We start from the raw sequence: 23,492 nt of genomic DNA on the forward strand, positions 1-23,492 counted from the left end.
AAGAGATAGATTTGAGTTGGGGCAGTGGAGATGGAGAGGAGGGCCAAATTCTAGATATATTTTGAATACTCAGCTGACATAAATTCCAAGTGGACTGAATATAAGGTATGAAAGGTATGTCCAGGATGACTTTAAGATTTTGGCCTGAGTGACTGGAAAGGTAGAGTTATTGTTTACATGGATGGGAGGATCCGGTGTGCATGTTTTATGTTTGATTGTATGTAGAGTTGGTTTGGTGGGGGATTAGATGTTTGGTTTTGGAACTAATAAGGTTGAGATGCCTATTAGATATCTAACTTGAAGATATCAAGTGGGCATTTGGACATATGATTCTGATACTTATAAACCTGGTTGGAGATATTAATCAGGGGTATTCCTGCTAAATTATGTTAAAATACCAAAATTTGAAATGTGTTCTTAGGAATATTAATTTATAAACTTGTTTTAATATTCCTAGAATTTGAACATTGAGAGTTCCTCAGAATAAATATTTAAAATGGCATCATGAAATGCATTTTTCAGAAGCAGATTTTCCAGTTAAGATAAAGGAGTAAAAATATCCAGTGACTCTTTTAAAAAAGTTATTCATTATGGGAGCCCATCTGTCAGTTTTATGTGTGTGGGAGGGATGATTTAAAGGCAGAGGCCTCCATGGTGAAAAAAAAGGGTCTGTCACCATGAGTGACCAACTGGATTTTGCCCAATCATGAAGAGCAACTTAGAGCCAAGTAAAACAAGTTTATAAGACAATGCAGTTAATTCAATGAACCGAAACAAAATTCCAAAAAAACTTAGGCTTATTTTCTTAATAGTATCTCTAATGCTTGGATTGTTACTTGGCACATGGTAGGAACTTTAAAAATATTTAGAAAAGAAAAAAAAAAATGAAAGGCCCCAAAGGTTGCAATTCAGTACAGCAAGAATTTTGACGAAATTGTTACAGATCCTGATGTACAAGCTATCTAGGAACAGGTCCCATTTTCTTATTGGATGCAGTAACTATTTTCTAACAAAAGTGAAATTACATATTCTACTTTAGCAACCTTTTTTGTTTATGCAATATTTTAGGTTTGGTTGACCTTGGCAGATCATTATTTGCACAGTATAGCCATTGACTGGGATAAAACCATGCGTTTCACTTTCAATGAAAGGAGTAATCCTGACGATGATTCGATGGGAATTCAGATAGTCAAGGTAATGCCCCTGAAATTGAACTGTAGTTCTAACAAAGAAAAAAGACTCTAAGAGCCAAATGTTTCCTAGATAGAAGATCAAATGATCTCTACCTCGTGGTCTGAATGTCTTTGTATTTTCTGACTCATCGTTTCTTTAGTTAACAGCCTTTTTAATGGGGAAACTCAACTATGCCTTGTCTTCCTCAATTTAAATGGTGCTAGGGAGAAGAAAATGCTTGTGAATGAGCTTCTCCTCATATTCAGTTTGTTTATCTTCATCACATATTGGGAGATTGAATTTGTTTTTCCTTTATCATAGGTTAGTGCTTTGCTAAACTAGGTTTTATATAAAAGTCACTGATTGGAGAAATTTAAAGTTAGATAGTAGTTCATAGTAGAATCATTTGGCTCTTATTAGGGTCTTTGATAGTTTCTTAACTGTTAATTTATATAAATAGTGAGAGTTGATTGATGGATCTACCTTAAACCAGGTGGTTGCAGGTTCAAGCCAGCTGTGGTTCATCTACCTGTTATTGCAGTTGATTATAGAGTTTGGTGCTGAAAGCACCAGGATGCTGCTTCCACTCAATTCCAGAGTAATCCTCTTACGTAAGGCTCTAGCACATGCTTTCGGATTTTTTATGAGTGCATTACAGTGTGATACTAAGCTGGGATTTTAAAAGGATGGTTGTTTCATCTAATTTTTGACTGCTACAAGTTGGCTAATGTTTTGGCATATTTGAATTTTCTTTTTAAAGGAGGAAGTACTAACTGAAGTGAGCAACTTTCTGATCTAACTTGGTCTGTTTCAGACAAACGCTAAAAAAAAATTATGACATTTCACATTGTACATTAAAAACCTTTGCATCATCCGCTTTTTAATTGTTTGAGATTTCAGAATGTTTCACTGAGATAAGCATTTCATATTTGAAATATTTTCTTTCTGTTTAGCTTGTGAATTAAGAAAGTGTGCATTTTATAATAAACATGTTATTAAGAGGATCTGTTCTTTCCCCAATGAAGCAAATGCTATGTCGATTAAATGACTTCGGCTCCTGAAAATCAGAATCTCTGCTTGGCAATTAAATTATAGATATTGCTCTCATTACATATTAATATAGAATAAATGTTTCTGTCCTTATACAAATTTATAAAATGATTTGGATAGATTGATTTTTATTTCTATAATATAGATTTTTTCTATTTTGATTTACTCCCTAATATTATTTAGTTTTGATAGCTAAATATTATACCGAATTTTTTGGAGGGACTGTTAGCCTCTGTCATAAATGTGTTGAAATGACTATTGTTTTATATGTTTATATATATACACACATACACACAGTATATATATTTTATATATATACATATTTATTTATATATCTGTGTATGTATGTGACCGATACCCATATTTAAAATAAACTATTAACTTATGTGAAATTAGAATTTTATTTGCTAATTGAGTTATTTTTTGTGTTAATTCTGGGGATGCTCTAAGTAGGAAATTTGCCTGACTGATCTTCCCCTTGCAAGTCTCTCTTAGTATATTTGAAAATATTTGAAAGAGAACACTTAAAAAAAAAAAAAGTTTAAAAGTTACTTACACATTTTTAAAAAACTAAAATCCATGTTGCTATTTTGATTCTATTTAATGGTGAGGCAAAGAAATAACAAAAGGTATCTTCCTTTCAAGGGAACTTTAGGAGATATTTTAATATTGTTTCCCTCACTTTTCAGGATCTTCACCGCACAGGCTGTAGTTCTTACTGTGGCCAAGAGGCCGAGCAGGACAGGGTGGTGTTGAAGCGGGTGCTGCTGGCCTATGCCCGATGGAACAAGAACGTCGGGTACTGCCAAGGCTTTAACATCCTGGCTGCGCTAATTCTGGAAGTGGTGGAAGGCAACGAAGGGGATGCATTGAAAGTGAGTACAACTGGCGGAGGGAACAGGAATTCTCCTAGAGTGGAAAACCAGAGCTATAACTCTCTTCTCTGATGCCTCTCCCTTTTCCAAGGTGTTTTCCATACCTTTATAATGACCTATGTTAGCATTTCCTCCAGGTTAAAGCCATGTCAAGTGACTCATGTATCTGCCGACTATGAGGGTGATTATTTTCTAGTCTTGCTTATAAAACATCATATGTTAAAAGCAACTTTAGGTATTAATTGTGCTAATTATCTATGTTTTTGTAACAAATTAGCAGCTTAAGACAGGTAGCATGTATTACTTTATGGTTTTTTTGAGTCAGAAATCTGGGCACAGCTTAACCGACTCAAGGTCACATCACTGTGGCATTCAAACTGTTGGTGGTTGTGTTCTCATTTGAAGGCTTGACGGGGTAGGGGGAGCGAGCATTTGTCAAGTTTGTTCATGTGGTTGTTGGCAAGACTTAATTCCTCACACGCTGTTGAACTGAGGGTCTCTGCTTTTCATGGGTTGTTGGCTGGAGACCTCTTCTATTTCCTTGCCCTGTGAGCCCCTCTACCCCACCACTTGGTACTTGGCATTCCAGAGGAAGCAAGAGAGTAAAAGCAAGTGAGGCAGAGAAGTTCAAGTTTCAGATTTGTAGCCATATATCAGAAGTGACATCATTGTTTTTCCATATTCTAGTCATATGAAGCAGTCCCCAGGTCCAGTTCACACTCAAGCGGAAGACTACCAGGAGATGGAAGTTATTGGGGTCATGTTATAACCTGCCTACCATACCAGTTATCTTTAATTCATATTTGGGGCAAGATATGGAGGAGGTGGGCAGAACGTATCTATGGAAGGTGTTTGTATGGAGAGAGGTCATGGAAGTGAATTATATCATTATCTTTTAATCTTTGATGTGTGGGACCTTTATTAGTGGGACCTTTATTAGGTACAATTCTGGAAACACCTTGAGTTGAAGCACTAACAATGTAAGCTTATGGATCTGAATGTGAGTCATGAGTCATCAGAAATAGTCTTTATGAGAAATGAAGCCTTTCAAATGTGTAGGATGGCCACTGCCTTAATTGCTTAGGGCAATGTGGGTTGCTAATTCATATTTGAACATTTAAGCACCTATTAATTGCAGTGTTTGTGAAGTAATAAAGGGTTGCTTGGTCTCTGTTTTCAAGATACCTTACCAACCCTGCCAACTCTTGTGTTTGACTGTGGTGAATGCCTCAGTGACATTCTCTATCCTTGCCTAGTGTGATATGGAAAAATAAGCACACGTTCCTCCTGGGTTTATGCATATCATAGTGGACTTAATTATAAACCCAACCAGACATGATCTAAGTCCGTGTTCACCTTCTCACTTTTTCCATTCATGAATTTAAGGAAATAGCTTTGAAAAGCCCTGTTTATCAAATAGGTGGGGGTGGGGAAGTAGGGAGGACAGTGACAAATTAAATATGTGAATTTAAGACATTTTAAATTAAAAAACAATTTTATTTACTCAGTCTATCAGTGCTAGTGTTTTTCCAGATATAATTTGTGTGACTATAAAATGGGAATTGTTCTGTTGAAAAGTTGGAATAAATGATTCAGGCCTGAGAGCTGGGGAGGTTTGGGAAAAGGAGTGTACATGCCAAGCAAATCATGAAAGGACTCAGTGATACTAAAGAAACTAAAAATTCACATAAAAAGATGGTTTGGTTAAAGCTGAGAAACGCAATATTTTTATTTCTGTCCCCTAGAAAATAAACTCTATGGAATGAGATGACATATATCATCATCATTTAGGAATGTGTAGATCTTATGATTAGATATGCAGAGGAAAGTTGGGTTGATGAAGAAACCCTTCTGATGCCAAGGAAAACATCAGTGTCTCTGTTTTTCCAGCAGCCATTTTGACCTCAGCAAGTTGAAATTATTAGGGGAATTCATAGTTTATTAGCAATAGGTGAACCACTTTTCTGCTTCCCAGCACTCTCTTTTGTTCATAATTATTTTGTTTCTAAATATTTGTTAAAAATTTGAAGCCCTCCCATTACTTATTCTCATTAATTTATTTTTTAAGACACAAGATTTGGCCTTTGAAATTTGGTAGTGAACTGTCTCTCTTTTTTTTTTTTTGGTGCTGGGGATTGAACCCGTGGCCTTGTGCTTACAAGGCAAGCACTCTACTGACTAAGCTATCTCCCCAGCCCCGAACTGTCTCTTTTGTTTTAATACCAGACTTTGAGATGACTTTAAACTGAGAATTCTATTATAAGAATTACTAGAATAATTGAAGAAATGTTTTTCCTTATTCTCATAAAATTTTGAGGGGATCATAATTTCTTAAAGACTCGAGTCCTTTTCTTGGTACTATGTAACTTCTCCTTAGGTGGAAAGGGTAATAACCCTCATACCATTACCTTTAAATTTGTGTTCCTGCTCCTATAAATCCCTTTTCTCCAGATCCATGGAGTGTACTAGGGGCCTACCAGGGTGCCCTACTCTGCCGGGAGTCTGCTCTTTCGCACCTGGCCCCTTTCCTCCCTGTGGACTGAACTTACTCCTTGTCTTGCCGAGCTCCTTTTTCCTAGGCAATGATACATTTACCTGGTAAATCCTATGCTAACCTGAGAAGGCTCCCTGGGCTTGTAAATCAGAAACCTCAGAGGGCCTTCTCAAGAATCTTCTCTTGCATACAAAAGCATGATCTTAAAAGTAGAAAGTATAAGCCAGGAATAAGGGGAAAATGGGCCTGTGGCAGGACTGGAAGATAGCTAGATAAAAATCGACTTGTCTTTTTTTTATTAGTAGAGTTTTGTGGTATCCCGAAGGTAAAAAATGTGAGACTACTACTTTTCCACCAGCATACATAGACATAGACAGCTATGATTTTGTTCTTAATTTTTTTTTTTTTTTTTTTTTTTTTTTTGGTGCTCTGGGAATGTAAGCTGATCTTTTACAGCACATACAAGCAGACAAGGAAAGGACTAGAGATTGAGGGACAGAACTTTTTTTTGGTGGGGGGTACCAGGATTGAACTCAGGAGTATTCACCCACTGGGCCACATTCCCAGTCCTATTTTGTATTTTATTTAGAGACAGGGTCTCACTAAGTTGCTTAGTGCCTCGCTTTTGCTGAGGCTGGCTTTGAACTGGCGATCCTCCTACCTCAGTCTCCCGAGCTGCTGGGATTACAGGCGTGGGAGGCCATGCCCAGGCCAGAACTTGTTTTTGTGTTGCTACATCTGATGGTTCTTAACACTTTAGAAAAGGTAATACAAATATAAAACTCAGAGTGAAAATTATAACTTGGGTGACAATCTTATGAAAGAAATGTGGGTTTAAAAGATTCCTGTTTGTTCAAACAAAAGTTGGTTGCATTTTCCTGGGAGAGGAAAAGTAGACCAAAAGCCAACATCAGTTGCTATAATAACCCAGGTTGTTGGAAAGTGAATCTCAGGGCCACCTCAGTGTGGGTGTTTTATGACAGGCCATCTCTTGGGTTTCATATTGAGGTTGTAAACTACTCATATCCAGGATTCCATGCTGAGGCTCCTGCCTGTGGCTGATGAAGCCTGTGTTTTCTCATTCCTCAGTGAAGCTGAGAGTTGTATGATCACAGCTGCATATGGGGTCTGGTGGCCTATCTAGAAATTTCAGAGGGTGGCAGAATTTGGGTCTGAATTACTTAGATAATTATGCTGCCAGCTCCTTACACAGGTTGTAGGTGAGCCTGGAAAAATTGGTACTGATACATTTAAAGGAGAGTTTGCTTTAGCTAATTGCATTTTTTCTATTTGAATTGTATTCTTTTAATTTTGGACATGGTTAGGATTCTGGTTGCTATGAAGCTGTATTATTCTTTATCTTTTTCTTCAGATTATGATTTACCTCATTGATAAGGTACTTCCTGAAAGCTATTTTGTCAATAATCTGCGGGCATTGTCTGTGGATATGGCTGTCTTCAGAGACCTCTTGAGGATGAAACTCCCTGAATTATCTCAGCACCTGGACACTCTTCAGAGAACTGCAAACAAAGAAAGTGGAGGTTGTGGTGTTTCATTGCTATTAAACCTTTTAAAATATTTGCCTTGTGAGATTACATTCTATATATGAGCTTAAACCTTGAATGGAAATGCAGATTTCCGGGTATTCTTTCTTTTCTTTCCTCTTTATTATTTTTTTAGTTGTAAATGGACACAATACCTTTATTTCTTAAATTTATTTATTTTTATGTGGTGCTGAGGATAGAATCCAGTGCCTCACACATTCTAGGCAAGCGCTCTACCTCTGAGTTATAACCCCAGCTCTTCTGGTTATTTCTGTTGTAAGAGTTTGGTGCAGTGAAAATGGTTTCCAGAGAACAAAAACAAAACTGAAAATACATACATAGGGTCATGTGTTAAGCCTTTGGCTGGTCATGGGTAGGAAACGTTTGAGAACCTAACATCCTCTTGCTACCAGATCAAAAACTAACAGGATATTTTGTACTCTAGATGAAGAATAGTGTATGTGTCTTATTGTCTAGTTAAAGTGCTCTAAGCTGGCACCAAACCTGTAGGAGTTCTTTAAAGCTGAGCTGCAGCTACCATTTAGCATGAGCTGGCTTTGCAGAAACATTGAGGCCAGAGAAGGGCAGCTCCCAGAGCCGCTGCCACCTAGTGGCTTCACCAACCCTCGGCAGTACCTGGGCTAATTTGCTGCAATGAACTCCTATTGTACTTCTGCAGCTGTGCTCTGATACCAGAAAGAATAAGAAGTTTTCTGTGTTTCCTCAACTTGGTTGCTGGTTCCTGTTGCCGATCATGCATTCGTGGTCTAGTCTGACCCACACATTTAAGTCTGGGAGCATAGTAAAGGATTTCAAGGATCTAATCTTTGATTAAAATACACTGGGCTATTTTAGTGACAGCTGGGTGCCTCTGCGTTTTTTTCTTCTAGTCTATTTAAATAATCTCCTCATTTAATTTGGTGTGCAGTGTAACTGCATACTTGTGTGAATTTCACAGTGCTTCTGTATAGATTGGTCTTGCCTGTCCTGTAGGCAGACAGTTTATTGAGCTACACATTTTCCCCTTTGTGGCACTTGGCTACGAGGAATAACCTGTGGTTCTAATCTCTGAGCAAATGTTTGTTCACAGGTAAGGAGAAAGAAAATGGGTGCAGGAAAACAGATCTCTTTTTGCTTACACTTTAGTAATTGTGCATACTGATATAACTGGGAGGGAAGGTCAGTCCAAATGTCTTAAGTTTTTATACTTCAATAAAATATAAACTTAAGGTATCACAGGAAGTAGAAGAACAGTGTTTTTAGCGAATTCAGAATTTCAAAATGGATAGAACTCCACATCTTTCTTTAAAACTATATATAATTTAGTTCAAAATATTTTTAAATTTAATGTTGTCTCTAAAGATTTTGGGATTTTTCAGCTAGCTTTCTGAGAATTATGTACATAATTTAAGAAGCAGACAGGTGAATGGTAATGAACTATTTTGTTCTTATTGGCCACATTTGAATAAAAGTAGGCTTTATAAGAGTCTAAAAATCTGATGGCTTTTGCTTTCAAGAGGCTAAAATTCTTTCTTTTTATCCTGTTTTTGGTAAGGAAAACTTTCTCCTTAATTTCTAGCACCCTACAATAGGTAGAGTCAGAGTAGGTTTTATTTATTTATTTATTTATTATATTTTTTAGTTGTATATTGACACAATACCTTTACTTAGTTAATTTATTTTTGTGTGGTGCTGAGGATCAAATCCAGTTCCTCATACATGCTAAGCAAGTGTTCTACCACTGAGCCACAATCCCAGCCCCCAGAGTAGGTTTTAGGTTAAGATTTCTGATGTATCAAAAAGAATGCGTGAAGTATCATAAAGAATGTGTAAAGCTCATGTTATTGAGATTTTTATTAAAAACACCTATGTTATTCCAGAAGCATGGAAGGAATAAAAGGAAGAAAGAACCAGGATGTAGAATGAAGAAATAAGTCAAGAAATAGAACCTATTTGAGTGGACATGGAAGACAGAGAGGGTGTTGGCCCATCTCATACATGGTCAGTTTCGAAGGAATTAAGCATGCTTGTTTTGTTTCAGGTGGATATGAGCCCCCGCTTACGAATGTCTTCACAATGCAGTGGTTTCTGACTCTCTTTGCCACGTGCCTCCCTAATCACACAGTTTTGAAGATCTGGGATTCAGTCTTCTTTGAAGGTTCAGAAATCATCCTAAGGGTGTCACTGGCCATCTGGGCAAAATTGGGAGAGTAAGTGATTTCCCCCCTTTGCTCCTTTTTGTGGTGTTGAGAGCCTCAAGCAATTTTTGTGCTTTGAATGTGAAGCATTGATATGTAAGAATGAGGAGAAGAGAAAGCTGTGAACTTTCTTGAATTGCTTTAGTTTCTGGAAATCTCTACTGGCCCCTCCTTGATTGCTCAGGGGGAGAGGGAAGAGGAGGATTCTCCGCTCCTACTCAGTGGGCCTGTCCTGGCTAGTCTTTCCTCAGCATCCCTCTAGACACGCTTTTGGAAGAAGGAGGGAAACTCAGATGGAAGAGAAAGTGGAAGATCTGGAAAGGAGCATGTGGATTTATTGGCTTATATCATACTTTGAATTATTTATGAATATTTATTATTTATTTTGTTCTGCCATTCAGAACTGTTATAAAAGTAAATAAGATAGCCTGTAGGAGAGGTCTAGCATGGTGTTTGGTACACCAGTCAATAGTAGACTCTATGAAACTACTTTACTTTCATCAAGAATTGCTTATATGTTTAAATCTGGCCCTGCCAAAACATATTACCAAATAAGTTTTGCTTACATTCCTTACTAGCAGCAGGGCTGAAAAAGATAGGGTAGTTTCACTTATTTCTAATGTATCCTGACTAATACATTAGCATTGTAACATTTGGATAATGGAAAAAACATTAGGATGAGACTGTTAACAGTTAACTTAAGAAGCAGAGAAATTTTCAATGTTTCTTTCCCAGAGCTATGTATGACTTGAGTGGGTACCTGTGTTAGTAAGTTTTTTGTCACTGTGACTAAAATGCCTTACAAGAAAAACTTCAAGGGGGAAAGTTTTATTTTGGTTCACAATTTCAGAGATTCAGTCCGTGGTTGACCAACTTCATTGCTCTGGGTCCAAGGTGAGGCAGACCATCACAGTGGAAGGGTGTGTTGGAGGGCAGCTGCTTTGCTCATGGTGACCAGGAAGCAGAGAGAATGAAGGAAGAGTCAGGGGGACAAAATATAATCCCAAGGACATGCTCCCAGTGACCTAACTTCCTCCAGTCATACCCCATCTGCCAATCGTCACCATCCATTTAGTTCATTCAAATTAGGATGGACTGATTAGGTTACTGCTCTCATGATTTAATCATTTAACCTCCTGCTCAACACAGGAGCTTTTGGGGAACACCTGGTATCCAAACCATAACATAACCACAGGTAACATGTCAGAAAACTAACAAACCACTGGTAGTGGGTTTTTTGTTTTTCAAAAACTTTTTCTAAGCTAGCCTTTTTATTTATGATAACTTGTTTCCTGGGAGACTTCCAGCATTTTAATTCTTTTTCAAAGAAAGATCCACCAACTATCAATTCAGAGATTAAAAAATCATTATTGTATGCAAGTATTTTAAATGATCACAGAGTTTTCTCCTTTGGCTTTGTTTTATTGTATATTGCTTTTCAGGTAGGCCAATCAATTCATCTGTATGAGATTTAGTGTGCTGTTTGCTTTTCATTTTCTCCCAGTATCTAACTCATTCTGTAGTCATGGGTGTCTAATCTACATTATACATTATAAACTTTTTGAGTTTCAATATTTTATGGGTGTGACAGTCCAGTTACTGGGTGATAGTTAGTTGGTAGCATTAAAATAGTGAAGCACTCGACTGTATCGGGGGACAGTGATAGTCACCTTTGTGACTTCTTAATAATGGGGTAGGAAGAAAAGAGATGGTCCTGGCTTTATGCCCATCTATTCATTTTCTGTAGGATTGGAACTTATTCCTATGGTAATCCCAGGGATGTCACTTTTATGGAATAATAATAGCTGCAAGTAAGAGCCAGTATTCACTGAGTGCTTGCAATGGACAGACACTGTTCCAAGTCCTCCACACATATTAACTCAGTCGTTCTTCACCATCATCTTGTAGAGGTATGCATCATCATCCTCTTCATTTTACAGATGTGAGAACTGAGGCACAGGACTCAGTGAATTGCCTAAAGTCATCCTTTTTGTAAGTGGAAGGGACTGGTTTTGAACACAAGCCTCCTGGATCTAAAATTTGTGCTTTTAATTATACAAGCCTACTGATAATAAGTGGCTAATATTCATGAAGTTCAGGATATGATATACATGCATATCATATCCTGAACTTCATTATATATATACATACATATATATCCTGAACTTCATGATCATATATATATAATAGTGTGTATAGCATGCAACTTGTGAGGGGCAAGGGGAGGCAACCACATATATCATCAAGTGCTGACAGAGCCTGTCATTATGTTAGGCAGTTTCAGCACATTACCTTGTTTGGTCGTCCCAATAATGTTGTCCAGTAGGTAAGGTTATTCCTCCCTGTCATTTCAAGTGGGAAAACTACTACAGAACTAATGAGTAGCAGAACTGAGACTTACCTCTGGGTCTTTCTGACTCTAATTCCTGTAATCTATCCACAAATGTTCCATTGGAAAAACCATAAATGGCATAAAGGTAAATCTCCTGTTGATGTGTACCTGAGCAACAGTGTGCCTTATGTTTGGTTATCTGTGGGGCATCTCCTTTCACCTTGCTTCTGCAGCTTGGAATTCCCTCCTTTCCCTCACCCGAGGGGTGCTTTTGGAATCTGTCAGTTGTAGATCTTCTGTTCACCTGCCCTAGCCTTCTGTGTCCTGTCCTTTGTCCTCTGGCCCACTGTCTTGGCACACTCCCTCACTGCCACATGCCTGGCCCATTGTGTCCTCCCTGGTCTCCAATCATACCCCACATTTGTCATGTCACCTCCAGGCTGACCTTGCCCAGGACACAACTGTCCCCTCACTCCCTATTAAAAGCCTTCAGCCGTCATGTCCTGAAGAGGTTCAGCTGGCAGGCGAGGCTTCCTGATCATCTGTCTGCAGCTTCCAGCCTCCACCATCACTGGCTCCCTCTGGCTGTGCATTCGTTCACCCCCTGGTCTTGTGGAACTACTTTCAGTTCCCCAGATAGGCCTGCTGTTTCCTGCACCAGTGTCTTTGAAATGTTTTTTCTTCTTTGTCAGCCTGGAGAGCATTTTTCAAAGCACTTTTTCTCTTCTTCACTCCCCAGGGTAAACTTAACCACTTTTCATTTATGCCCACATGCTACACTGTATCTTTGTAATAATAGTCCAGTAGTTTACTTCATTTATATACTTACACAATCATAATCTACACAATACCCTGGAGGTTGAGGTTTTTCCATCATTATTTTTTGGGGGGGATGATTCTATGAATAGCACCCAGTGAGTGCATGTCAAAGCGTATGTCTATGATTGGTGAGCAAACTGTCCAACTGTCCAAAAACAGCGTAATAGATAAAACAGAAATACCCTGTGTTGTTTGACTTGAACTACCCACTCTCCCCACTCAATTTAAAAGAAAGTTAAAAATCTAACCCATCTCACAGATTACCAGGTAATAGATTCTTCCCTGAGAAGAGCTTAGAAAGTTCTGTTTGTGAAAACATTCTGTGGACTGATGAAATGTGCAAATGAAGTGCTTGTATTTTTCATCTTTTAACTCTACAGTGGTTTGGTTTCTACCTATTAAGATCAACAGATTCTTTGTGGGGGATAATTGTTCTTCAGTACCTAACTTTGCGGTGATAATTTCTGGCCAGTGCCGGGTGTTCTGATACATAGAATATGTCAAATGGAACCAATGAAGAGCCACAGTGGGGATGTGTTGCTGGGAGGACCTTCAGGGAAAATGGGAGTGCATACCAGAACCAGTACCTCTAGATTGCTATTTTTTTTTTTTTAAAGAAATGAGATTTTGCTATGTTGTCCAGGCTGGTCTTGAACTCCTGGGCTCAAGCAACCTCCTGCCCCAGCCCCCGAGTAGCCCATATGATGGGTGTGGACTACTTGACCAGCTTGCTTTTGGTACGTTTGACCTTTCCTCTATATACAGTGTGTCTCAGGATTTTCATTTCTGTTGATTGCTAACTTGGTTGACAGTAAGAGGTAGCACATCTGGTACCTGCAGCACATACCCACTATTCGGCATGAGTGCCCTAAACAAGTTCTTTTTTCTCTTCTTTCTTCCTCTAGGCAGATAGAATGTTGTGAAACAGCAGATGAATTCTATGGCACCATGGGGCGCCTCACCCAGGAGATGCTGGAGAATGACCTTCTGCAAAGCCATGAACTCATGCAGGTGAGGGGGCAGCATGGCCCAGCCTGGGTGCTGGAATCTAATACTGTAGTAACTACCAGTGCCAGCGCAGCCGTCTGGGGAAATGTATTTGGCTAGCTATCAGTCTAATTTTTCAGTTGACCAAGAGTCTATGTATATAATTCAATAAGAATTTTTGTGACGAAAGGAAGGAAGAAATGAATGATGACTATTTGTTATGACTTACATTCAAACTGTGCTGCTTAAAAATCATCAGGCACAAGATAAAAAAATAAACTGGGGGCAAATAACCCAAACCATCCATTCTGAATCTGATTCTTAGCCTTCTTACAGGGATATTTGTAGGGCAAAATAGTTATTTCAGGGAAGGAATTAGGATAAAAAAGATTATTCTAATTGGCATTTTGGTTCATTTTCACTTCATTGTTCTACTTTCTAAAACCAGGTTATTATATATTAATCATAAATTTCAACATGAAAGACTTAAAGAGTTTGGCTGTTTTCTTTCATGTTTGACTATATCTTAAGATCACATTGACTAACTCATTGCAATTGACAGCAGGTATAGAAAAGAGAGCTGGTGTATTGGTCTTCTTTCTTCCATTAGGTTCTGAAACATAGTTTTGTCCTGGTTCTCCTCCAGCTCTTCTGATCACTTCTTTTCTTCTTGCTTCTTCCTCTTTCCACTGACCAACTGCACGTTGTATCCATGGTTGCTCCTTCTTTCCTTCTTTGTCATTTCTCTTCTTTTTCTCAGCTCCAACTTTCACTTTATGTTGGGTCCCATGTTCATTTGGGGGTGCCGGGAACCCTCAACAGGTTACAAAACCAAGACTCAGGCTAACTGCAGGCTGAGAGGTGAGGGCCTTCATTCATTCCTTGGTATACTCTGTGGCTCCCCCAGCTCCTCAGACTCTCTTGCTCTTGGCAGACAGTGATCTGATTTATCACGAACACTGATCCTTTGATACAACTCCCCTGATCATTCCTACTTTTGTCTCAGTGTTGTGTGCATTCTCATCTCTTTTCTTTCTTCCTGTCTGTCTCACAGGAGGAAGTGTTCGGTCTGGCTCTACATTTATGCTCTGATTCCAACTCTTCTCACACATCCTGGCCTGTTGTTTCATTGCTCATTCTCTCTTTTTAGAAAAAATATTCTTAGTTGTAGATAGAAACAATACCTTTATCTTGTTTATTAAGTTTTATGGGTGCTGGGGATCAAACCCAGTACCTCACACATGCTAGGCAAGTGTTCTACCACTGAGCCACAACCCCAGCCCTGAATCTGGAGAGTGGAATTTCTCTCTCTCTGCTTCCTGATCATCATGTGAGCTGCCTCCCTCTGCCACACTCTTTTGCCATATTGTTCTACCTCACCTCAAGCCCTGAGGAATGGAGCCTGTCTATGGATTGAGATCTCTGAAATCGTGAGCCCCCAGATCAACTTTTCCTCCTCTACAGTTGTGCTGTTCGGGTCATTTAGTCACAGCAGTGAAAAAGCTGACTAAAACAAGAAGCATTTCAGGAATATATTAAAAGGTAGATGTTTGGGTATTTCTGATTTGAGCAACCTTTAGACCACGGGAAGAACACTGTCTTAAAGGAAGCTTAAAGGTAAATTAATCTCATTCTGTCGCTTTGTAGAAAGGAAGCTAAGACTTGTTAAAGGAGCAACTTGGCAGTTTCTCAGTTGTCTGGTAGCAGACCCAGGACTGAGACCCATGTATCCCACAATTAGTTTAATGTTTTTTTCCCACCATGCAGCTCTCTGCTTGTGTCTCATTAAAAAAATATGTCATTCTAAAAGCCAAAATCCTATTTAGAAGAGTAAGACAATTCCTCAAGAGTTTAACATTGCCAGAAGGCATGAGAGAGTTTTTGGGTATCATCCTTGTTCTCCAGGAGTTTCTACTCTTAGGTATTAGGATAAAGGACCACTTCTTCTGCTTGAAGTGAATCCTAGAGGGAGAATTATTGACTGTGGGGTGACTGGTTACATTCCATTTCAGTAACATTTCCTCTGTCAACAAAAACATCTGGGTGAAGATGAACTAAGCCTAATTTGGTACATGTTTTCATAAAACATATCAATAAAGAAAAGGGAACTATAATTCCTTTTCAAAAGTGCCTGTATACAATTTCTGTTTAAATGTACATTGGTAGTTCAGATAGTAAATAGACTGTCAGTTGGTTTTCCTTTCATCATAAAATGCCAGAGAAAGAAATGGTAAATGCCATTCTAAGCTACTCTTTTCTGAATTCACTTTTTTTTTTTTTTAACAATTCAGTGATTATGATCTGGCTATGATAGACTCTACATCTGTCAGCAAACTTGAAATTGCTCCAGATAAAAAAATGTGGGCTGAATGCCAAGACATGAAAGGAGTCTTCTCTTTCGGTCTTTCCTGTTCCTTTCTGTTCTGAATGCCATACATAAACTAATATGCTGGGTTATCCCCTGAAGATCATTCTTTTAATTAGCAATTTCCTTTTTTGGGGAGTGGGGTGGGCAGGTGAATGGTACTGGACTTCCTGCATACCAGGCAAGTATTCTACCACTGAACTGTATCCCCAACCTTATTTATTGTTTTTCTTTTAAATTGGTAGTGTTAAATAGGAAAATTGGGGAATGCAGATGAAACAGTTTATCTGAATTTCAGCAGGACTTTTGACAACATTGCTGGCAAATTCCTTGAGGGCAATGTAGAGAAATGTTGGTTAGATACTATTATCAGAAGAGTTATAGGATTTTGAGAAACCTCACCCCAAAGTGCTTGTGAATGATTTACTATAATCTGGAGGCAGTTCTTACACGACATAAGGCAAGATCTGCCCTTGAACCCACACTGTTCACTTTTTTCCATTAGTGATCGGGTAGAAATCCCAAGGATGTGGATGCTTATTCAATAGAGGGGTAATGTTTGATTAATTAGTTCTGTCAAGAATTAAAACCGTCTGTCCTGCAGAATAGTGTGTGCCCATAACTGGGAGTGTTTAAGCAGCGCCTTTGAGGCCATCTGTTGGAGATGCACTAGAAAAGGCTTGTGTGTGGGTGGGAAGTTGAATTAAATTATGTTTAAATTCCTTTGAACCCTAACATTCTATTACTATATATTTTTTGACTCTAAGAGATTTGGAATTTATTATAAATCTCCAATGTGTAAGTTGGAAGCCTAGGGATTTTTGTGTACCCGGAATGCTGCAAGGTTGTGTCAGGGATACTTAAGCTCATGGGACAGAACTGCCTCAGACAGGTGAGACCTTCAAGTAAGTGAGTGAATGAATGTGAAGAACTATAAACAAGTTTGTTTCAGGAACACTGATTACTTCTTTGAAGAACTAACTGAGAATAAACAATAGAGAAGGGAAAGACTTTAATAGAAAAGATCTGAACCCTCGGTGGAGCCAATTTCTTTTTTGGTCACATGTCTTGCTGTAGTGAGTGCAGACCATCCACCCTGAGCAGGATGGGGGAAGTGGAGGCAGAAGGTACTTCACCATTCTCTCTTCCAAACTTCCTTCCCAAGGCTGGACAAGGGAATTTTCTAACACCTTGCTACAAAACTGGCAAAAATAAAACAGCCAAATCTTCAAATGGATACCCTACTGTTTGTCTTCAGTGAGACATCTTATTTCACTTGTAAAGACTTTTGAAATTCCTAGCATTAGTATTCTTCTTATATATTATTTCATAATCTCAACTTTTAAAATTGATTCCGGTTAGTATGGTTTTCTTAAATGTCTGAACCAAGTTTCAAGGTCACATGAATGAGGGGGCGGGTTGACTCTTTTTTTAAAAATTATTATTATTAGAGCTTTATAGTTATACATAGTAGTTGGGTTCATTCTGACAAACTCAAGCATGAGTAGAAATCAAGTTCAGTTCGTGATTCTCCCTTTTCCCTCTCCCTTTTCCCTCCTGTCCTCTCTCTCCTTTCCCATTCTCCTTTGAGGGCTGGCTCTTGCCCCAAATGCGGAATCACGTTTGGCATGTGGTGTTCAATATATTTGGGACCATGCTGCTCCTACTGAGGTCCAAGGGGAGGTACTGTGCTCTGGGTCAAAAGTTAAGGTGCAAAGGAGAGAATTTCACATCTCTCTCCTCTCCAAGGGGCTCATGGAGTTAAGACATGATCACATGAGCAAGGAGGGAAGAGTTCTGTAGTGGCAGCTGTTGTACAGGTTTGTGAGCTCAAAAACATGGGAGTTCACTCTGACCATATTATTCATAAAATTATGTGAATTATTTCAGGTGCACAGAATGTATTGAGAGTTGTATAACAAAACCTACATAACTCACACCCAGCTTAAGAAATAAAACATTAACAACATGGTGAATACCCTCATACACTTCTTCCTGACCTTCCCACCCCGTCTGCTCTCACACATAACCATGGTCCTGGGTTTCACACCCTTCACTTCTCAGATGAGGGAAAGGAAGTCCCAAAAGTTGGGAACTGATGTAATCTCACACTTCAGGCTAATGGAAGCCACAAGGTCTCCTCTGTTTCTTTTTTTTTGGAGGTGAGGGACACAGTTTACTGAGTAAATTTGTGCCATTCCTCAACCTTTTGGATATAACCAATTAAGAATGTAGTGTATGTAAAAAGACAAGTTAGAGATTACTTTTGTGGTCCTAAAGAGCTGTGTAGCTTTGTACAATAATCATGAAACATGGAAGGGAAGGAATTTTAGCCCATACTTACTTGTTTGAGATCTTGGGTTGTTATGGTAAACTGTAAGTGGATACCACAAGGGTTAGGGGCAATCAGATGGGGGAGGCTGTCGGAATCAATATTGCAATGGCTGGTCAGCAGTGCACAGAACTACAAAGTGAAACAACGGCACAACTAAACTCCCTTCAAAGTCCTCCTTTTCCTATCTGTGAGCAAATATATCATGCATCTAATCCTTTAGAGAAACAATCCTGCTGAAATGAAAAATACCACTTTAAAAATATTTTCCTAGAAAAATTTCATCAGGCTATTTGATTTGCATCCTGGGAAAAATGAAACTATGAATAATATACATTTGCTGGTGTCTTGTCCACAGCCCAGTTTGTGCCTGTGCGATGGAGTAGATTGCAGACACTTCAGAAAAAGTGCCCAGAGACAGAATGGGAGACATATGGTTTATTGGGGAAAGTTCACAAGGGATCAGTGATTGTTCCAAGAATAGTCTTCCAGGAAGAGTTCAGTGGTGACAGACTGACAGACAGCACCTCCATCTCTCATGGTGCTTTGCCAAGCTTTGCCTCCTCGCCTTTGTGGTGTTTTGTCCTGCAGTGATTGGCTGGACAAATGACACACATCCTTTCCACAGTGCCCTCAGTTCTTTGCCCATCCCCATTTGGAGAGGGATTTTATTTCTTAGACTGCAGAAACAGCAAGTCATCACTTTCTTAGGTTGCTTGCTTGTTTGACCAGTATCCCTAGGAGCAACTGTCCTGGTGTATATGCAAGAAAATACTTTGTCCGGATAACACTAACTTGGCCTAGTTCCCAGTGTGTATAAGAGAAAGGTAACATGTATCTGGACTTTCTAGCAGAGACGTGCTCGCATTGTTCCTTTAGCTTGGTGAGGTTTTTAGGAACAGAAAGGGGGCATCGTTTGGGGTCATGACATTTTACTGTCTCCCTTTGCTTTAGGAATGATATAGCTAATGAATAAGAACCTGAGGGACTGAAGTAATATGCTTGGAATAATTAAGTTTTAATACAAATAAGAGGACAAGTAAGACTTCTCTTGCTGAAGTTATGATATATTCTCCCTGTTTTTATTTATAGTTTTTGACAGTAGGTGCCTTACTTTTTTTTTCTTTCTCCCTTTAAAAATAACAACTGGGCTGGGGAGATAGTTCAGTCAGTAGAGTGCTTGCCTTGCAAGCACAAGGTCCTGGGTTCGATCCCAGCACCGCAAAAAACAAAAACAAAAACAAAACAAAACAAAAAACTAACAATTTTCACCTAGAACTCATTCACAGACATTTCAAAAGGCATCTTTGGAGAAAACTTGCAGTTAATCACAAGATCATTCACGAGACTTAACTTTATCCAGAAAGATGACCTTTGTGTCCACAAAAATCATCAAAACACTGAAAAACAAGCCTTACATATGAAGGACATTGATACAGAGGTGTCAGGAGCTGTGGATTTCTGAGTTACCCCATCTATCAATTGACAGAAGGAAGCCATACTGTCCCCATTTGCCCACCCCTGTTCACCAATTGGAATGCCCAGCTTCAGCCAGATTGATTTGAAGATTTGACTGCTGTGTTTTTTCAGTGCAGATTGAGTAACCCTTTCCAAAGGGCTTGGGATCAGAAATGATTCAAATTAGGGAATATTGAAGGTAATTTTATGCAATATTTTTAGCATACCTGTGTTTTGCCTGCAACCTGTTGCATTGAGTTCAGGTGTGGAATTTTCTACTTGTGGCATCATGTGGGTTCTCAAAAAGTTTCAGATTTTGGATCATTTTGAATTTTGAATAAGGATTCTCAGTGTGCAGTATTATTTTCTCTAAAGTGGATATTGAAGTGTAATCGATCCCACTTGGCATGTGAGGAGCAGTATCTTCCTCTTCATCCTCAATCTCATGAAACCTTAATGTTTTCTGGGCTTGATAATAGCTGTATCAGGCCACTCTTGCAGGCTTGGCATTTTCCCCTTTTGTTTTTCAGACTGTTTATTCTATGGCGCCATTCCCCTTTCCACAACTGGCAGAGTTGAGGGAAAAGTACACCTACAACATTACACCCTTCCCAGCCACAGCCAAACCCACCTCAGTTTCTGGGTAAGCTGTTTTTTTTTTTTTAATTCTTGTTTTCATGATGCAAGACTTAACACCTTGATTCTTATTGTAAATTAATATTTATTAAGCCCTGGAAATACGTACAAAGTAATTCAGTCATTAAAATCTGAATGACTCTTTTCTAAAGGTTTTGATTTAAGTTCAAAAGAGATTTTTCGAAGTGTACTTTCCAAAGAAGTTTAGAACATACACTGAACGAGTATTCAGCAAGCCCACAACTTATTTAAAGATATCAGATATTTTAAATCTCATAATTAAGATAGTATGGATCTGGTGTACACAACAGATGAGCTAACTTAAAATACCACAAAGACCAGAAATTAATAAATATATATACAGAATCTGGTATATGAAAAATTGGCCTATCAAATCAATGGTGAACTTCTTTTCAACATAGTCTTTGAAACTCTAGCCAGAGCAATTATGCAAAAGAAAGAAATTAAAGGAATATGTATAGTGAAAGAAGAGCTCAAATTGTCCCTATTTGCTGATGACATGCTCCTATATTTGGAAGACCAAAAAACTCCACCAGAAAACTTCTAGAACTCAAAAATGAATTTAGCAAAGTAGCAGGATATAAAAAATTAACACCAATAAACCAATTGTTTTCTTAAACACCAATGATGAATCAGCTGAAAGAGAAATTGGGAAAACTATCCCATTCATAATAGCCTCAAAAAAAAAAAAAAAAACCCTTGGGAATCATTCTAACAAAAAAGGTGAAAACCTCTGCAATGAAAACTACAGAACACTAAAGAAAGAAATTGAAGAAGACTTTAGAAGAAGGAGAGACTTCCCATGTTCTTGGATAGGCAGGACTAATATTGCCAAAATGGCCATACTACCAAAAGCACTATACAGATTTAGTGCAATTCCTATTAAAATTCTAATAATGTTCTTCAAAGAAATAGAAAAAGCAGTCATGAAATTCATTTGGAAAAATAATAGGCCCAGAATAGCCATAGCAATCTTTAGTGAGAAAAGTGAAGCAGGAGCCATCACAATACCAGACCTTAAATTATACTACAGAGCTATAATAACACAAACAACATGGTTTTGGCACCAAAACAGACATGAAAACCAATGGTATATAAAAGAAGACACAGACACAAACCCACATAAATGTAGTCATCTCATAATAGAAAAAGGCACCATAAACATGCATTGGAGAAAAGATAGGCTCTTCAACAAATGGTGCTGGGAAAACTGGAAATTCATATGTAGCAGAATGAAATTTAACCCATATCTCTTACTCTGCACAAAACTCCAGTCAAAGTAGATCAATGATGTAGGCATTAGATCAGAGACCCTGTGCTTACTAGAAGAAAATATAGGCCCATGTCGGCTTAGGAACTGACTTCCTTAATAAGATTCTTAAAGCACAAGAAGTAAAATCAAGAATCAATAAATGGGATTGTATCAAACTAAAAAGCTACCTCTCAGCGAAGATAACAATCAATAACATGAAGAGAGAGCCTACAGAATGTAAGAAAATCTTTGCCACCTGCATCTCAGATAAAGCATTAATCTCTAGGATATATAGAAAAGTAAAAAAATTTACCACTGAAAGAACAAATAATCCAATCAATAAATGAGCAGAGGAGCTAAACAGACACTTTACAGAAGAAATATGTGTGATCAACAAATATATGAAAAAATGTTCAATTTCTCTAACAATTAGAGAAATGCAAATTAAAACTACACTGAGATTTTATCTTACTCCAGTCAGAATGGCAATTATCAAAAATACAAGTAAAGATAAGTGTTGGTAAGGATGTGGGAAAAAGGTACACTCATACATCATTGGTGGGACTGTAAATTGGTGCAACCACCCTGGAAAGCAGTATGGAGATTCCTCAGAAAATTTGGAATGGAACTACCATTTGACCCAGCTGTCCCACTCCTTGGTTTATACCCAAAGGACTTAAAATCAGCATACTACTGTGATGTAGCCACATCAATGTTTATAGCAGTTCAATTCACAATTGTTAAGCTATGGAACCAACCTGGGTGCCCTTCAGCAGATGAATGGATAAAGAAAATGTGGTATGTGTACACAATGGAATATTACTCAACCATAAAAAGAATGACTTTCTGACTTTTGCTAGTAAATGAATGAATCTGGAGATTATTATGCTAAGTGAAATAAGCCAATCCCCCAAAACCAAAGGCCAAATGTTCTCTCTGATGTGCAGATGCTAACATACAACAAGTGGGGGAGGTAAGGATAGCAGTTCCTTGGATTAGACAAAGGGAAATGAAGGGAAGGGAGGGGGGGATAATAATAGGAAAGAACAGAATGAATTGAACATAACTCAGGGAAATTCAACATCATGTACAACCACAAGAATGGAATCCTAATTAGAATAAATTATTCTCTGTGTACATATACTTTGTCAGAATATACTCTACCTTCATATATATCTAAAAAGAACAAAAGTAAAACACAATGGTTAAAAGATATGCTATTTAGTAAATGGTAAATCTGGAAGATAAAGTAGAATCACATTGTGTATCATATATCAGGATGAATTCCATATGGATGAAGAGTTAAATGGAAAAAAATGAAATAATTAGCAGAAGAAAATGTGGAAGAATTCCTCTAGTTCTTTGGAATTGAGAAAGTCTTAGTAATTCACTCAAACAAGGAAAAAAAATTTAAAACTTTAAATAATTTTATGCATGATCAAAACCAAAACAAAATAAAATCAAACCTTCTTAAGCGAACTCAAAAATATTTGTGAAAAAATAGTTTTAACTAAAATTTTAACTAAAAAATTTTAGAAATTAATTTAAAAAAATGGCCACCCAATTGAAAAATAATGAAATGACAGGAATAGGCAAAAGGCATCAGTAGGTTTAAGAGAAATGCAGTGTAAAACTAGAAATTGAGATTGTTTTTTATCTGTCAGATTGACAACAACTCAAATCAGGAAAACAATCCCATTCACAATAGCTTCAAACAAAAACAAAAGCAAAACAAAAACCCCTCTAGGCATAAATCTAAATCAGAAGGTGAAAGATCTCTACCCTGAAAACTATAGAACGTTGAAGAAATAAATTGAAGAAGATACAAGAAGATGGAAAGACTTCCCATGTTCATGTATAGGCAGAATTAATATTATTAAAATGATCATCTACCAAAAGCAATATACATATTCAATGAAATACCCATGAAAATACCAATGACATTCTTCACAGGAC

The 23,492-nt window shown here is 38.0% G+C and overlaps 1 protein-coding gene across 5 annotated transcripts in view; it reads left to right on the forward strand.

Moving 5' to 3' along the window:
• The window catches only part of Tbc1d30 (TBC1 domain family member 30), a 102,578-nt gene that overhangs the window by 69,150 nt on the left and 9,936 nt on the right, over window positions 1-23,492 (forward strand). For all 5 annotated transcript variants that reach the window (XM_047551546.1, XM_047551544.1, XM_047551545.1 and 2 more), the window contains 6 exons: window positions 1,069-1,194; window positions 2,913-3,098; window positions 6,965-7,133; window positions 9,178-9,346; window positions 13,391-13,496; window positions 20,158-20,270. In XM_047551546.1, the coding sequence (XP_047407502.1) occupies window positions 1,069-1,194; window positions 2,913-3,098; window positions 6,965-7,133; window positions 9,178-9,346; window positions 13,391-13,496; window positions 20,158-20,270 (869 nt within the window). The remainder of the gene's footprint in view (window positions 1-1,068; window positions 1,195-2,912; window positions 3,099-6,964; window positions 7,134-9,177; window positions 9,347-13,390; window positions 13,497-20,157; window positions 20,271-23,492) is intronic.

Source organism: Sciurus carolinensis, chromosome 4, assembly GCF_902686445.1.
Source record: "Sciurus carolinensis chromosome 4, mSciCar1.2, whole genome shotgun sequence".
NCBI classification, from domain to species: Eukaryota; Metazoa; Chordata; class Mammalia; order Rodentia; family Sciuridae; genus Sciurus; species Sciurus carolinensis.